The sequence below is a fragment of the Cydia strobilella genome, chromosome 22 (genome assembly GCF_947568885.1).
Source record: "Cydia strobilella chromosome 22, ilCydStro3.1, whole genome shotgun sequence".
Classification (NCBI taxonomy): Eukaryota; Metazoa; Arthropoda; class Insecta; order Lepidoptera; family Tortricidae; genus Cydia; species Cydia strobilella.
In genome coordinates this window covers 10107403-10125702 of record NC_086062.1, presented here as the reverse complement: position 1 = coordinate 10125702, position 18300 = coordinate 10107403, and the positions used below count along the sequence as shown (strand labels likewise).

General features: G+C 38.9%; 2 protein-coding genes across 3 annotated transcripts in view; one reads left to right on the top strand and one right to left on the bottom strand.

Annotated features, from left to right (window-relative positions):
- The window catches only part of LOC134751448 (lysine-specific demethylase 5-like), a 71629-nt gene extending 59728 nt beyond the window's left edge, over window positions 1-11901 (top strand). The window contains exons 30-31 of the mRNA XM_063686856.1: window positions 372-530; window positions 1177-11901. Of these exons, the coding sequence (XP_063542926.1) occupies window positions 372-530; window positions 1177-1346 (329 nt within the window). The 3' untranslated portion in view covers window positions 1347-11901. The remainder of the gene's footprint in view (window positions 1-371; window positions 531-1176) is intronic.
- A 1159-nt stretch (window positions 11902-13060) lies between these two features.
- On the bottom strand, window positions 13061-17719 carry LOC134751486 (uncharacterized). Of its 2 annotated transcripts, XM_063686903.1 has the most exons (3): window positions 17646-17719; window positions 17416-17538; window positions 13061-14803 (listed from the first exon to the last, which is right to left on the bottom strand). In XM_063686903.1, exons 2-3 carry the CDS (start codon window positions 17519-17521, stop codon window positions 13416-13418), a joined length of 1494 nt encoding a protein of 497 aa, XP_063542973.1. In that variant the 5' UTR covers window positions 17522-17538; window positions 17646-17719; the 3' UTR covers window positions 13061-13415. The 2 variants fall into 2 exon arrangements, with proteins under 2 accessions (XP_063542973.1, XP_063542972.1); XM_063686902.1 differs by lacking the exon at window positions 17646-17719 and having other exon boundaries at window positions 17416-17629.
- Window positions 17720-18300: the final 581 nt, after the last annotated feature.

Genomic DNA, 18300 nt, shown 5'->3' with positions numbered 1-18300 from the left:
CCTTTGTTTTTTGCTCATTAATATTGTTTAAAGTGTAATATCGATAGCTTTATTATACAATAATCTAATGTGGTAGTGTGCAGTGAATGGAGAATTAATCTCAAAGCGTGTTTAACCACCATTTTGGAGTCAACGGCCGGTAGTCCACGTGCTTCTCGTAAAATCCAGCTATCGGTTTTACGAGACAACTACAACAACCACCGAACAGCGTCGTGCTCTAAGAGCATTTATTTTGTTCCTACCCTTTTACGTGACATTGGCTACGGGCAACACCGCCCTCAAGTCCATCAAGAAAAGAAAGGAAAAATGCATAGAAAAGACCCATGACTCAGGAACATATGTAATAACCTAGTTGAACGTTTTATTAACAGCACAAACTCGCGAGACGGGCGCGCGGCGCGCGGGTGGCGCCGCCTCGGGCGCGGGCGCGGGCGCCGGCGCCACCGCCACCGCCACCGCCAGCAGCAGCTCCTCGTCCGGCGACGACGACGACGAGCAGTGCGCCGCCTTCAACTGCCGCCGACCCACCGGTATGTAATCGGGAACATTCCCGGTGAACCCTTTGAATTTTTTTTTTTATATCTCATGCTCTGAAAGACAGTCATTGTTGTTCTAAAAGGTGTGCAGAAAAGGATACGTGTCTGCACTGGAGCATTTTACGCTCGAAGATTTTTTTACGATAAGCAATTGAAATTTCAGTTTAAGTGGATTTGTTATACAGTTTCCATTCTGATATTTGACTCTCCATTCCATACATAACGATACTTTTGCCTAAATTGTTAATTGAAAGTACCTTCAAGAAATACTATAAAAATGTATACTTAGTCATGTTTTAAAAAAACACATTCATTTTACTTTCCCCGTATTCGAAATGAAAAGTAGTGTTTAACTCGGGTGAAAGGCATCATTTCAGCCTCGAACTATTGGCGCTGTCGCTGTGTTCGAGCGCCAAAATACCTCGGCAGAAATGAGTGCCTTTCATCCCTCGGTTAACAATCTACTATACCTCGATTCTTTATACGAGCGAGCTAAACTCCGCCACCCATTAGTTTCATTTGTTGTTTTTTGCCTTTATCTTTATTTATAATTAACATGTAACACTAACATAGCCTTTTAAGTTTGTATTTGTATGTAAATTTTTTTTTTTTTTTAATTCTTGAAATTCCCCCCCCACAGGCAAAGTGGACTGGGTGCAGTGCGACGGCGACTGCGACCAGTGGTTCCACATGCACTGCGTGGGGCTGCAGCGCGCCGCCCTGCGCGACGACGACGAGTACATCTGCGGCGCGTGCGCGGCGCGCCAGCTCGGCAAGCCGCGCAAGCCCAAGGGCAACGACGAGCGGTAAACAAACAAACAAACACACGACACGAGTCTAAACTAACATTTTTTAAATTTTCTGAACGGTTTAGTCCAGGGGTCGGCAACCTTTTAGCAGCCAAGGGCCACATAGCAGTTAACGAAATTGACGCGGGCCGCACTTTGATAATATCTATGACTTTATCAAGTATTGTCGTTTGTCAAAATTACATACAAAATAGCCAGGGAGGCTCGCGGGCCGCAAGTGAGAGGTTCGCGGGCCACATGCGGCCCGCGGGCCGCCTGTTGCCGACCCCTGGTTTAGTCAATCCCGAATTAGTCAATGTGACGATACCGTAAAATAAATTCTAAACGGTTACAAATTATACTTCGCGAGATTTTTTCTGCGATTTGCTCGAACGCGTTTTTACTAAAATCATTAAATTAGAAGTCACAAGGGTAGACTTGTGACTTATGAGAAATTTGTAGATTTTCTAAAAAGTCTCTTTCGGGCAAATTAAATGTGCCATTTTCAACCAAAAGGGTACTTATTGTCGCTTGTCAGCTTCAATTAGAAATCAACCTTATCGACAAGCGACAATGTGGTACCTTTTGGTTGAAAACGTCACAAATATAGAATAATTTTACGCTGTTGTGTGTCTGGTTTGTAATGTGTCTTGTTGGGCACCAATATCATAATTGTATGATGAAATGGATGTTGATTGCGCTGTCAAAACTATTAGGTTTCCTGATTTCAATGTTTGATTAAAATTGACAATTGTAACATTTTATGACAGAACGATTGTCAGTTGACAAAACTGTGTGGCGCAATCAATATTTAAAGTGTTAATGAAAAGACTGTCATAATATTAGAATACGCGACATCATTTTAACGTAATTATCATATAGTTTAAATTTTACCTGTTGCAAAAAAGCCAATTTAATGAAGAAGAAAAAAACTATAGCGTCAAAAATTACGTATGATGGAGTTAAACATTGTTAATACTGATTGACAACCATTTTAATGTGATTATTAAGAGGGGGCGTAAATCCAGGAAATTAGAAGGGGATAAGAGATATGGCGCACCGCGCGAAACTCGCTGCGGGATAAATGACTATCGCGCGGATGTTTAAAATTTTGCTCGTCAGATCCCTCGGTAATGTCACTAGCAATTTTTTACTATAGTTCGTTTTTTTAGCATTAGAAAGAAGGTAAGCGATCTTGACGCACATCTTTTTATTAATAATCACTTTTGAATAATAAGTCACAGCAAATATGTTACAATTATCCTTTGCTTTCATAATATAACCTAATTTTGAAAAAGCGTTTTTCAATATTTTTCAATAAAAAAACACGTCAAGACTGTTTACCTTTTTTTAATGCTAAAAAACTAATTATAAAATTATCATCATCATCATCATCATATCAGCCCTTTATCGCCCACTGCTGAGCATAGGCCTCTCTTCCAGTACGCCACTTGTCACGGTCCTGAGCTAATCTCATCCAGAAGTGAATTATACTGCAATGGAATGCAGAGTAACGATATACAACTGAAATTTAGACATGTTTTCGTGATTTTTTTCTATCAAGCCAACTTTAAGGTTTTGGTCAGTCTGCCCTTGCGAATAAAGTTTACTTTCCGGGATTTTTTTTTTCATGGTATTTGCCCCCCAAACTTTCGCAATAAACCCCCTCTTAAAAAGACATATGATGATCTTTTCTCTATGACTATAAACATAATGATGAGGTCACTGAACCCTAAATAGATGATAAAAACGCAGGAACTTGTTTGTTGTTTAAAACTTTGAATTATACACCTCTTGGTTTCAAAATAATCAACACAAGATTGCCGAAGCCTAAGATCATATACAGATATAACTAAATGTAAATGAAACTAATGTAATATTAGAACTGTCGGTATATAGAATACACCACCTTTTTATATTGTACCCGTATGTTGAATCGACTTATGTGAATGTGAAACTTACAGTCGAGATATACTATGAGAAAGAACAAATTATTTATCTTCAATTGCAATGGACTAGTTTTATTAATTATTTATAAAATTACATTAGATTGTGAGTATTTAAGGGCGGTATTCCACTTGTCCAATATTTTATCAAATGTGCATTGCGATTTGCGTCTCACTCTCATATAACTTGAATCTTCTCAAATGATTTTTACGCCAAAGACCCTAATTTATTAAACAAAAGGAGCGTTCCACGAAATTGTCTACCGTACGAACGCGAATTTTCTCAGGATTTGCAGGTATAAGAGTTTCCTTTTCTGTGACAAATGGTCAAAAATATGCACAGAAAAATAATCATCTGCTTTAAACGCCGAAAAAAAAGTCGCAGTTTGTACGGGACAGCCCGTGGAATGCTCCAAAAGCCATTGTTTCTTATGCGCGTGGCCATCCTGTCTCAGCGCGTGGCACTCGTTCAGGCACAATGGCCACGCGCTCATACAAAAGAAACAATGGCTTTTGTTTACCCGGTTTTTGGCGTAAAAATCGTTTGAGAAGATTCAAACTATACCACCCTAAAATACTTCGCCCTCCGGAATGCGCCAAGGGATTTTAGACCGTATCCCTACGGGGACAAATAAGGTTTTGTTCTTCTAAGATCTTGTTCAAATAACGAAATATGTGTGAGCTTATTGTCCGTAGAAAGTGTAGAAACGGGGAACATTACTGGTGTTTCTTAAAATCTTAACCGATTTCAGGATTTCAAAAGGAGGAGGTTCTCAATTCGGTTGAATGTTTTTTTATGTTTGTTTCTCCGTCGTTTCTCGACCGATTTTGGAAAATTATTTTATCGATTTAAAGTGTATACATTCAGATTTGTCTCATTTTTATTAACTCCCAGTTCTGATGAAGGGATTTATTTTTAATAAATTACCGATTTTCTTTTATTTCACGAAAAGCGATTGGTAAATATCTAATATTTTTTCTGCAAGTTACAATAAATTGTTAGCGGGGTTTTGGTATGAAAGTCGCACGCCTTACCGTTAGGCCACCGACGCTTCAATAATTTTTTTTACAAATGAAATTTATTCATAGATTTTATCTATAAAATTCATATAATATGACATTTAATTTTAATTGAAACCCTTACTCCGATTTCGTCAAAACCATAATTGAACTATACTAGAACCCGTCTAAGCTAACTCTGCCTGCACCGACTTGGCAAGCGACAGAGTGAGATAGTGTCGCCATAAATTAAATTCTTATGAAAATATGACGTTTATATAACGGCGCTGCCACCCTAAGGTCCCTGCCAAGTTGGTGCAGTTAGCTCAGACAGGCTCTAGACATCCTATTGCCGGTAACATGTCCCCGAGTAGAAATATCAACGGTGTTACTTTCGATGTCATAGATATACTGGAATTTATTGGATGTTGTTTATTCGTCCGTGCTCCTGTCCGTACTATAAACGGGAAAATAATCATCTTCATATTAGAGAGCCCACACTAGCGTCGGCGTCTAGTCAGACGTTGAAGAGACGTTGGCAAGACACGAAATAAGAAATAAGCTATTTGGCGGGCAACCTGCACAAACTCATTTGGCGGGCAACCTGCACAAACTCATTTGGCGGGCGACCTGCACAAACTCATTTGGCGGGCGACCTGCACAAACTCATTTGGCGGGCGACCTGCACAAACTCATTTGGCGAGCAACCTGCACAAACTTATTTGGCGGGCGACCTGCATTAACTCATTTGGCGGGCAATCTGCACAAACTCACTTGGCGGGCAACCTGCACATACTTCATTTGGCGGGCAACCTGCACAAACTTCATTTGGCGGGCAACCTGCACAAACTCATTTGGCGGGCAACCTACACAAACTCACTTGGCGGGCAACCTGCACAAACTCATTTGGCGGGCGACCTGCACAAACTCATTTGGCGGGCAACCTGCACAAACTGAAAGTCCACCCCTCGCACGAAGAATAAATAAACGTTGAATACGTCCCTGCCCTTTGTAAATACCGCCTGTCGCTACTACCGATTGAATGATTTAGTGCCAGTTGCACCTTCCGCACTTGGCAGACTGATCAACGTCACCCGGCGCGCCGCGGCGGTTTACTATGAAACTTTTCATACAATAAAATTTAGCGGACTCTTTAACGATGACAAACAGTTTGGTGCAACCGACTCTTAGTAAGGTCTTCGGACCGTTACGCGGTGGCTTCACGGTATCGTTTTTGAAAAGTGTACTGAAACAATGTGAGGTTGATTGTACTGAAACAATATGAAGATGATTTAAATTTCTCTATTTCCTATCCAAGACATTTTGATGTTATATCAATATTCGATGGAAGATCTGATTATAGTGAAATATAGCTACTGTTTTTTTTCTGTCAGCTAAGAGACAGGGCAAGGAGTGTGATTTTATAAAAGGTATGGAAATGGTGACAGAAGTAAGTAATTTTCAGGACAGTCAAGAAACTTTCATGTGTCAAGTTAGTAAACCTACATTTAGTAAGTTCTCAAAATTACTTACTTCTATCGTTTTATTATTAGAACGGTCTTAGGAATTTACTAAAACATTATATTAAATTCTAAATACGCACTCGCGAAGTGCAAGCGATAGACAAAAATTAACGATTATTAAAAAAAAATTGTAAATATTTTTTTAAGAGTAAAACAATTCTAGACGATTTTTTAAAATGAATTGGTACATTTTTGGAAATTAAAGAGGTTTGTGCGTGTTTGTAAAGTTCGCCCTCGTTGAAGCGGTTTGATGTACTTTGAATTTCCCCCGCTAGGGGGCGGTGTGTCATTTCGAAAAAATATACTTGTGTAAAATAAAAAGGCCTAGAAGGCTAGGGCTACTTCTTTGTTGTTACCTTTTAGTATATTTCGCTCGTTTATTGAAAAAGCGACTGATATGGAGATGTTTTTGACCTCAGTTTTGGCAGGTACTGCACTCCCGCAGATCGGCCTCCGGCCTCGCATGCTTGGGTATACCTGTGGGAACGTTGGAACTAGCTTTCTAGGCCTTATTATTCATATTTTTTCTAATTCAGTCCCGACCAGTCCCAATGTTTCGCGTCTTAGAAACAAATTAACGATTTTCAACTCTATTCCCTACATGGAAAGGTTTAAATTTGATAATCCGTTTCTAAAAGCGTCCTTATGCCCTCGCTTCACGCGTCAACACGCACACAATTACTTACTTTTATATGCATGATGCTCAATTTTAGACTAGCTTTTTTTTACAACTAGTTTCGGACAAGTCTAAAGTTGTTTTTTTTTTATATGTTTGTATGATTACTAAAATACAAAATTATTTCCTTGGCCACAAATCTAGATAACAGTTTTTGCTTCGATCAATTAATATATTTTTATTTATAGAAACCCTTATAATTGCCAATAGAATACATAAACAACCCATCTCATCCGAGTTCATTTATCGGTCCGAATCGCTAGACGAGGTCCTATATACTTCGAGGATAAAATGGCCATTTTACTTTTATACACTAGGACGTAACATAAATTTTAAACAACCTACACACATCTATAAAGAACGTAGTTACATGAGAAGTACTAAGTATTTTTTTATACTGACTTATTGACATAGATTTTACGATTTCTTTAAAACTTAGGCAACATCTTATTACGTTTAGATTTTATATAGTCATGTTGACTCGTGTATCGTAGGCCGCCAGTATTGCTCGATGGATCTTGGATTTTGCTCTAAAAGTTGTACCTACATGTTAAGGTTAGAGACCAACTCTAAATAATTTAATTAAAATAAGAACACATTAGACATGAAATTTTAAACGAAGATCTCAAATGGTGATAAAAAAAAAATATCTTAATTTGACATCCAGAAGTTTTCCAGCTATTGATATGGTATAACATATTCGGACTCAATATTTAAATTCCGATTTTCAAAACAAGTCCCTTACGACTGTCTTTAGTCTTATTATTTGTGACGTTTTCAACCAAAAGGTACCACATTGTCGCTTATCGATAAGGTTGATTTCAAATTAAAGCTATATGGAAATAGCGCCTTATTGACAACCGACAATAAGAACCCTTTTGATTGAGAATGGCACATTACTTTCAGTAGCAATCCTAGAAATCATTGGGCAGTACTGAAAAGGATCGGACGGTAACACTCGCCATTTTTTAAACAATAACTACGCGTTATGGTGTATTCATACGTGTTCGATATTTGGTTTTAATTCCGCGTGAATGTACCGTAAGGGCCACCCCACACTAGCGTCTCCTAAGCGTCAGCGTCAAGTTAATTCTATGGCTGCTGCTCGACGCAACGTTGGCGCAACTACGCAGCGACACAGGGCGGACACGCTATACATCAAAAATCACCTGCGTTTCTATGTGTGAACGGCACGTCTGTACACGCGTCATGCTTCATAGTGTGAGTAAGTTGCTTAAAAATAGTACTGAGCGGCCGGCAAACGGCCGTCAATCTGCTGTCGCGGGGCGAGGTAATTGATTCGGGGCGGGGCGGTGCGTGGCCGTTCTGTATGATAATACTATTACTTATTCTGTGGCAGCGACGCCATTTCCCATAGCGCTGACTAGACGTCGACGCTTGGAAAACGCTAGTATTTGGTGGATCTGAGTGAGTACAGGCCAGTCCTTTCACGAGGGATACTGTGTTCTTATAGCATAAGGTCGACTTTTCGACGGACGTGTACATAATGTTACTGTAATCGATGTATATTAAGGCGATGTTCGCTTAGTTTTAAGAGCTTGCGCCCTCGCGCCTTAACTGAATGTAAGCAAATTTTTTATTAGCTATATTTCTTTTTGTTTAATAAATACATTTGGCAAATTTTATAATTATTGCGTAACTGAGCAAGCTTTGGTAAATGGACCCCGGTATGTTTTAAATATTGTAATTGTTTTCGTGGATGATAAAATGAAGGTATTGTCTGTTCCGATAATAAAATTACCGCCTAAATATGAAACTGATAATATGTCTGAACAGTACTTTTTTTTTATCATCCATGTTTCGATGCTGGTTTTACACATTTGTTATTTTGTCAGAATATTAAGTCATTCAAAACTTTTTTTTAAAATATTATTGTGATTATCGTAAATCTAAGATACTATCGCTGTTAATAGTTAATGTGTCTTTTTACACTAGGTAATAAATGTGACGTTTTCAACCAAAAGGTACCACATTGTCGCTTGTTGATAAGGTTGATTTCTAATTGAAGCTATATGGAAATAGCGCCTTACTGACAAGCGACAATAAGTACCCTTTTGGTTGAATATGGCACAAATAATGTTGATAACTTCGACAAAAATTGGACAACATTTTAATATTACTTTCAATTTTTAGACAAATTGGCGTAAAACAAATAAGATTAGCGTACGAATGTGTAAACCCACCATTACATAACAAGCCTAGTCTAATGAAATTCACGGTCTTTTTGACATTTGACCAATATTTTAACTGTGAAGATGAAATTGTTGAACAGTTTTGAACCTTGAGGCGTATGAAATAAAGTTTGCGTTGGCCATTGTGTTAGTCTCGTATTTATGTTTTGGATTGTTATTAGTTAGCATAGCGCGACTTGGATGATGACGATGGATAAAATAGTATTTATAAACATGAATTATCATTCTATTATGAAACTACACATTAGGGATATAAACATGAAATCTACTATTAGGAAAGTTAATTTTGACTAAACAAAACAGAACACTAACACAACACAAGGCATTAAGTCCGCCATTTGTACTTATTTTTTTGTGTAAAAAAGTTTAAAAAAATAAATAAATAAACACAACTAAAGAAATAACAAAACGAAAAAAAAAAAAACAGCATGTTAACTTGAAATTACGATACTGAACAAGATGCGGTGTTATTGTTAAAAATGCTCTCTTCTAGACAACGATTCTAGACTCTATTGCACATCTCGATGAAAGAAAAGAAAACAGAAACACAAGCAGAGGTAACAACAGGCTGTCTTCTCGCTTAAAAGCGATCTCATTAGGGCAACCTTTAGGTAGCATAAATTATACAACATTTGTAATTAAAGTATAAGTACGTCCTGCCCTGAGATACCCGCAATTCAGTTCGTGGTTTGCTATCGCGTTGCTGCGTCACTTGCAACATGAATGATTTGGCAATTACGGCCATGTGTATCGTTGTCATAACATTCTTAATAATAACAGGAACATATTGTCGAATAGCCCTTTTTTAGGGTTCCGTACCCAAAGGGTAAAAACGGGACCCTATAAGTAAGACTCCGCTGTCCGTCTGTCTGTCTGTCTGTCACCAGGCTGTATCTCATGAACCGTGATAGCTAGACAGTTGAAATTTTCACAGATGATGTATTTCTGTTGCCGCTATAAATCATATAAATGTATTTGTGTCATATAAATGTATTTGCATGCATTATACTATGTTTTATGTGCAAATAAACGATTGATTGATTGATAACAACAAATACAAAAAAGTACGGAACCCTCGGTGCGCGAATCCGACTCGCACTTGGTCGGTTTTTTTCTTTAAGGCGTTACAAAGTTATCCATATTTTCTCTTCTCGACTTCGCGCAATGCTTTAAAACGACAATTTAAGGGTACGTATTATAACTTTCTTCGTGTAGTTTCATAATTATTTAAAAAAATACTCTCAAAATCCATCAGCGGCGGTAGCACGGCCGCATTTTTATCGCTTGTCACCATGCCTGTGACGTTCTAACAAGTAAGGGCGAAAGTGACGAGCGATAAAAATGGAACCATGCTGAGCCCGCTGGTCACCTTCCACGTTTTCGTACCGAAATGGCTGTTAAAATAAATATTAAGTTCATGCCTTTTTACGCAATCGTTGACTATCTACCGGCTATCGAGAGTCCGCATCTTAGTCGAATGAACATAAATTGGATTTTATTTTTTTACATGATCAGAGCGTCTATCGCGAACAACGAAAATCTAAAATCGTTATCTGACTCTATTGCTCGAATATGAGCGATAGAGATGCAGATAACGGTTTTCGATGTTGGCAGTAGGCCCTCAGAACCTGTGTGTCGATGAGATTGAAATTATACATAAAATATCGTGCTTTTATCATTTGTCATCGTGGTAGTGACTATCAACGTACACTGTGAGTTCTGAGTGACGCGTGACGTGATAAACGATATAAGTGCTCGAAATTAAACTATCGTGAGACATATTTCAAAATATTTAGATCAATACGGTTTCACTCACTATTATTTTTAGTCGCTAGTGAAAAACCGTATTGATCTAAATATTTTGATATAAGTGCTATTATACAATCATACATTCGTAGAATTTTTTGGAAATAGCAAGAGTATAGGCTTCAGTCCGTTCTCCCGATAGAGTATATTTTATTATCTTGAGGCACATTTAGAAACAGATCAATTTGATATCAATATCAGTTTCTGAATATGCTGTTTTTGTGTCCGAGCTATGTATGGATCTGTATTGTCGCGTGCTTTTTTACGCCATTTGAGTTAAGCTTCTGAGGATATATGTAAGGGTGGTATTCCAACTGTCAAATTTCTTTGTCCAATGTGCATTGTGTCTCACTCTCTCATTAAGCAAAATGTGAGACGCAAATTCACACTGGACCAAGATATTGGACAGATAGAATGCCATCCTACGGCTTGTTTTTCTGACGGTCAATACGGCGGCAGCTAGCTCTATTAGAAATGAATTTAAATAGGCAATGATCACATCCATAAGTGTATTCCGTATTTCGTTTCGGCTGATTTATTTCAAGAAAACAACCATATTATGACTTAATTGACCAGATGAAAAAGTCGTTACAACCATCTCAAATATCAAGATTCAACCTTCAAATGGTTTAACATTATAAAAGGTTATAGACTATTTTTATTAAAAGTACAATAATAGAAAATACCTCTCTGAATTACTAATCTCAAGGAGTAAGGTAGGTAGGAGGAGGAGGTAAAGGCTGCGTTTCCACCAGAGATGTGCGAGGATGCGTATCCAGGGATGTGCTTGTTAAGAACCAATAGAATCACTTCCATTTGTTTTCCTCGCTCAGCGTGTAGTGATTCTATAGGTTCTTAACATACACATCCCTCTCAACGCATCCTTGTACAGTCAAGGGCATAAATATATATACATTCCCAAAGTTACAAAAATATGTGTACGCTCTTACACCTTAGACAATAAAGTCGTGTTCACATATTTTTTAACCATTTGTCTGGATCGATATTTTTGCCTTCGACTGTACATCTCTGGTGGAAACGCAACCTTACAGCTCTTAATGAAGTCGATAATTTATTGTACTTCCAAGATGGTTTTAAACAAAGTGTTATTCGATACAGTGTTTTGCTGTGAACCATTCTATGGAATTGTTCTCTTTAAGTGGATTAGCCAACACGAACGAAATACTATAGATATTTACGTCTGACGTTAGGACCTGACCGTCAAAAAAAACAGTCTAAACCTTATGTTGTACAGTAGTTAAGTGGATGTCATCTATCGTGCAACTATACAGGCCGGAAGTGCCGTCATATTTGTATTTTAAAGTTTAGTCAACGGCGGCGCCTATAGCTCCCTATGGTTGGACGGATAGACTAATATCATGTACCAAATAATATAGAAAATTATAGAAAAATACCTATGTTTTTCATTTCCAATAGGGTTACGCAAAACTGCGTAGGGGGCGCCACTAGCACTAGCCTTGATGCACCAATGTCATATTTATTCGTAACAAGTAAACTGTGAAAACTTGTCAAAAAACTGTTTAAGGCATAGTATATAGTTACTCTATGGTGTACAGTTTGTGCTAGTGCTACCTCTGGCGGCAGAACATTGCAGTATTACTCCCTATACATATCTGTTCCGAGATAGACACCGACCACGCTGAGTTTGCGCCGACTTGACAGTTGACAGTGACGTAAAGCGTGACAAGATTCTTTTAGGCGCTGAGATAGAGTTGCCATGCACCAGGTCTAGAATGTACAGTCGCCATCAGATATATTGGAGAGGCAGAGGTGCTCAAAAATATCTGAACACGCACTCTAGCGCCTTGACAATAGAGGCGTGTTCAGATATTTGTGAGCACCTTGGCCGCTCCGATATATCTGATGGCGACTGTACAAGATTACCTGTCATAACTATCAAAAGCGAGGTGTACCGGTCGACTTCTGATAAGTGACTGATAACAACATTAACAACCCCTTCGCAATACGTTTGGTACCAAACCACCACCTACCTATACATGGGCGGAAACTAGAAAGTAACGTTGGTAACCTCACGTATGGAGCCGATGGTCCGTTATTTATTTATTATCCGATCATGTTGTAATATAGCCACGTGGCAAAAGTAGCAAATGCCACGGGCCCCGCGCACATACGCGTTGTGGCCATAAAAAACCTAAGTTTCACTTCGTCGGATAAAATTAAAACAATCCATGGGCCCCATGTAGACCGCGGGCCAGGAACAGATTTCCATGACCAATCGCCTCCCGGGCGAAAACTCGTATAGTGGTTAACAGCTATGTATGATGAAACCTCGTGAACGTCAGCTGCCGCTCCGTTGGTGGGTTGAGGAATACATGGCCGTTAACCGTTATACGAGTTTTCGCCCGGGAGGCGATGACTGACGAAATTTGCGCCTGGCTCGCGGTCCAATGGTAGAATTTGCTACAGGCCCCGCGCACTTTATATAGCGTAGCGATTCCCGCAGTCACATCCGCGAATAAAGGGCCCATTATTTAGGCAGTAACGTCATTCACATTCTTAATAACCTTAGTTTTAAAAATAAAAAGTATAAATATGAAGAATTGACGTTTATTTGACAAAATGAACTGAAAATTATTCTCTTCTCAAAATTGTTATTACACATTCATAAATCAACAAAAATAAATCTCTCAAACGCGTACCGTGTGTATTTTTAATCAACTATTTTACCCAAAAATTTGCGCAAAAATTGTAATTATAAAAAAATTGGTATTTTTATAACGTATTTTAACAAGAACTTTTTTTTTATCAAAAACATCACCCACATTACTCTTATACTTATAACAGTTATAATAAGGAAACAATGGTTTCTTATTGTTACCTGTTTTCAAAAACTTAACATCTTACTCCAATGTTTATAACAAAAATAAAACAAATTGTATTGTACAATTAAACTGACTCATAAATTAAACCGTGTTTTGAATCACCACCTGATAGAAGATGACCAATCACAACGTGCCTGAACTTCAGTAACCTTTTAAGCGGAGGCTTTTCCCCGTACCTTTTGTACAAATTATACGCATTCAGAAACAACATCTGCAATATATGAATCCCCACTTTCTTGTGCCACGCCAGTTTTTCCGGCATGTAATAATAGTCTGATATCATTTCGTCATGTGTTCTTACGCCATCCCTGTATTTCTTGAATTCCCAAACACATGCTGGCTTTTTAACAGATTGCTTATATTTGTTGACGTGTTCTCGCCATTCGCTGCCGTGCTCTGAAGATATCATTACAACATGGTGACCAACACTCTCTTTCCATATCATAACACCGATACCATCCGGGTTGTATTTAGTAATTTTGTCGCCTATGTTCAACTCTTTCTGGATTATATCTGGCGGGTTTCCTTCTCTTTTGCGTTTCAAAGTGCCAGTTACATGTGTGTTTCGAGCTACTAAGAACTTTGCAAGTTCGAGAGAGTTGTAATCACTGTCCATGTACACGGAATGACCAACATCAAGTTTGTCTTCAAGCAATTTTTTCACCGCATCATTACCGCGAGTATGTATAAGCTCATCACGCTGACGTTTCGTCATTTCTTCTAACTCATCCTGATCTATGCCTTTGTAAACTAATAATTTATGGACAAGACCGTGTTGATCTGTCAATAAATATAAATTCTCATAAAATGGGCCCATTGACTCGTCTATGCACAGTATCTTTTCAGGAGTGACCACCTTTTTCATCACATCGATAAAGTAATTGACTATTAAAGACACTTTGGACATTCTGCTTTTTTTCTCAGGGATCTCATCCGCGAAATTGAGACATTTAAGTATCATGGAAAATCTCTTTTCAGTCATATAATTTTTAGGAAGGTAGATGCCTCGATCTTGTTTCCAGAAGTCTGCCGCTACGTTCGTGTTTATAGTTCCGACGTTCAGTAATAATCCTAAAAAGACGCGAAACTCTTTTATTGTCACATCATTCCATTCTTGTACGCGATTTTCGTTCAGCAGTTTTGTTCCGTGCTGGTTAATATTTTTTACTAGACTTTCAAACAATGGTTTTTGGAACATCAAGTTCAGAAAATCTACTGGGGATTCTGCTATTTCCTTAAGTCCGGGTTGCAATTGGAACGTACACACGTTGGCAGTTCGCGCGTCGTCGCTCCAGTGTTCTGAGGAAGCTGTTGAGGCCGAAGGCACAGGAGCCGACGGTTCTTCGTCATCAGACTCTGATTCACTGTCCAACTCCGGCTCGGAGTCCGTTTCTGAATCAAAGAAGTCAGAGATGTCCGACCCGTCTGACGAATCTTGTTCGCTCCAAGAATCTGTAATAAAAGGAAAATATGCGTCATTAAAATTAATAAGAATAAACACGAAAGTATTTTTGGTAGGCGAGAAGAGATCTCTTTTGAGAACGATTGAATACAGAAGGGGAAACTTAGGCACCTGTGATACGGCACGATACTTACATAAATACGGCACCAAATATAATGACCACCAAAAAATACTCTGGTACCCTAAATAAAGAAATCGCTTTCACCAAAAAAAAATACTAAACACCAAAAAATAAGGTTTAAAATTACAAAACTACCACCTGTTTAAATCACGACTGCACTTCAAATTGTATTCAAACACCAAAAATCATGAATGATCACCAAATCTTGAAGAGCAAATTAATGCGATATTTTCACTTAAATAAACCACTATGAAATGTATACATATTAGCATATTACCAAATAAAGTAAAATGATGCCAAAATTACTAGCTGACCCAATCCTTAGTCAGTCACGTCACGCGCCACGCTTACAGAAAAGAAATGCTACTAGAGAAGTGGGTAAGGTTAGGTTAGAACTGCGATCGTCACAGAAACGAAATGCTACCAGATAAGTAGGTTAGGTTAGAACTGCGACCCTTACAGAAACGAAATGCTACTATAAAAGTGGGTTAGGTTAGGTTAGAACTGCGACCCTTACAGAAACGAAGTGCTACAAGAAAAGTGGGTTAGGTTAGGTTAGTATAATTCCCCTTCCCACTTCAAATTGGCTACGCGTTTTATAACATCATTGACTTTGCTCTGTTGTCTCAGCCATTCATTTGTTTTACGGTCTCTCAATGTGATCCCCATCAATTTTCTCTCTAACGCCCGCTGGGCAACGCTCAATTTACGTGGTATGTCTTTGGTGAAAACCCAGGTTTCAGCTCCATAAGTGAGAACAGGCAGGATACAAATATGCGTGCTTTTTGTTCGGCCTTAAGGTTCATTTTGAAGGCAAACTCGAGATTGGAATAGGCTGCCCAGGCTAGTCGTACGCGTCTGTTGATCTCATTGGTTTGGTTCTTTTTTCCAGTCACTATCTCTTGTCCCAAATACACGTATTTATCGACAGTTTCGATGGCGGTATGGTTAACTGTGATATCCGCCTTGACATCTGTGTTGGTCATAACTTTTGTCTTGTCTAGATTCATTTCCAGGCCACACCGTATGGAAGCATCGCTGAGTTCTTGGATCATGCTTTGAAGTTCAGCGGGGTTGCTTGCCAGCAAGACAATATAATCAGCGAACCGCAAATTATTCATAGCATATACAATCCTAAACAGGCAATAGGCTTATTTTTTTTTCTTTACTTTACTAACCAATTACTATCGTAATCACAGGGCGGACACGGACGGTGTGAACGGCACGTCTGTTTACTCGTCACGCGTCATAGTGTGACTAAGTTGCTTAAAAATAGTACTGAGCGGCCGGCAAACGGCCGTCTATCCCTGTCGCGGGGCGAGGTAATTCGAGTTGGGGCGGGGCGGTGCGTGGCCGTTCTGTATAATAATACTATTACTTATTCTGTGTCGTAATCCACCAGATCTGTCAGTTCCTTGCTTTAAGGAGCAGGGACAGTGGCGGGTATGCAGTTTTGGCTGCCCTAGGCCCCAGGCCTTGTAGTAACTACTAAATAAATAAAAATAAATAAAATAAAAAAGCCTTTTATTTCCAATTTACAATTGTTTTACATTAGAAGTTTTAGCATATTGGTTAGTAAGTTTCTTATAGTTAGTAGTTAGTGTTAGGTTTATGTATTCTATTTACTATCTATTTATTTAATTTGGACCCCTCTTTGGGTGTAGGCCTCCTCCAATTCTCTCCATTTCTGCCTGTCTTCCGCTTTGTTTAGCCAGTCTTTCCCTGCAATTTCTTTTATATCGTCCAGCCATCGTTTATATGGCTTTCCTACTTTCCTTTTGCCACTTGGGCCTTTCCATTCTAACTACTACTAGCCGCCCCTTTATCAGCACTCATCTTGTTTGCTGCCGCCCCTATAACGTCTTGCCACCCTAGGCCCGGGCCTACTTGGGCTTAGGGCAAATCCGCCACTGCGCAGGGAAGAGACATGATTAGGTTTCTAAGCCATAAATCCATACTAATAATAAGTTTTACACTTGCTCACAACTTAATGTTACTTACTAAACTTAAATCTTATCATAAATAAGTTTGTGCAAAGCTTGCTTAAAACCTATTATAAATGTAGTTTTATCTATGTAAGTAAGCAATCTAAGCTTATTTATTTCTCTATGGTATAACCTAAATAAATAAATAAAGTATTCACCTTTCAAAATTTGACTAGGGTTGATAATAAACCCTTTAACAACAACTGGGTTTAATATTTGGCCAATTTGATATAAACTATGTGAAATTGACAAAGTCAAAACTTCTTTTGGGGCCTATGTGTGTGTAGGACGCGGGTCGTGCGGAGGGTATGTATAGCTGAGCGCAAGGGCCGTCCCAGGACTCCCAGGGCACCGTCATGTGGCGCTGAAATCAACAGAAATGTACCCTCCCTTTTTGTACCGACTGGGAGCGCGAAGGATAATACGAGTCCGTTTGAATGTGGTTTGAATACTTTAAATTCGATAATCAGAAATACACAAGCGACATGCGACTTACCATATCCGTTTGGTGGTTCTGCGGGCTCCGGCGCGATCTCGTCTTCGTTTTCGACTTCATGTGTTTCCTCATTCGAGGGTTCCGCCTTCACACTCGCTGCATCCATTTTTCGCAGCCAGCAAACTGAAAATTATTATTTAGTTGATATTATATAAATAAACAAACAAACTCGCTTTGCTTTGGAAGTTGCGAAAAACTTTGAAATTATTGAAAACTACAAAAACTACTACCACGTGCAGTCGGAAGGATTTATTTACGCCAAAGCCATGTGCTTGCACGCGGAGCACAACTAGCGGCGCACGAGTGTGGAGCTTTGCGCCAGATAAGGGCTCTACAGACTACTGCCATTTATCAACATAACGGAGTGAGATGGGTTATCTACATCCTTTGCAGGACGCTTTCTGCTGAGAGGAACAGATAAATGTATTATTATGTACCCTTATCATAATTTATGAGCCATAAATCTGGCCTATAACCGCAAAAATCGAAATTTGTAAATTTCGAGCAACTATGTTTGTCACTCTAATTTGGCCTTAATTGAAGTAAAAGAAAAAGATGCCCGAAATTTGCGAACTCACATACGTAAAGGTTAGTACCAAAAATCCGCTAGGGGCATTTGTCGACGTTCCGGGTTCCGTACCCAAAGGGTAAAAACGGGACCCTATTACTAAAGATTACTAAGACTCCGCTGTCCGTCTGGCTGTCACCAGGCTGTAACCGTGATAGCTAGACAGTTGAAATTTTCACAGATGATGTATTTATATTGCCGCTATAACAACAAATACTAAAATACTAAAATACTCGCACTTAGCCGGTTTTGACATTTACTGATTACTCGCGAGTTGGCTCTCTTTTACTATAAGGACCTTCCACACTCATGCGCGA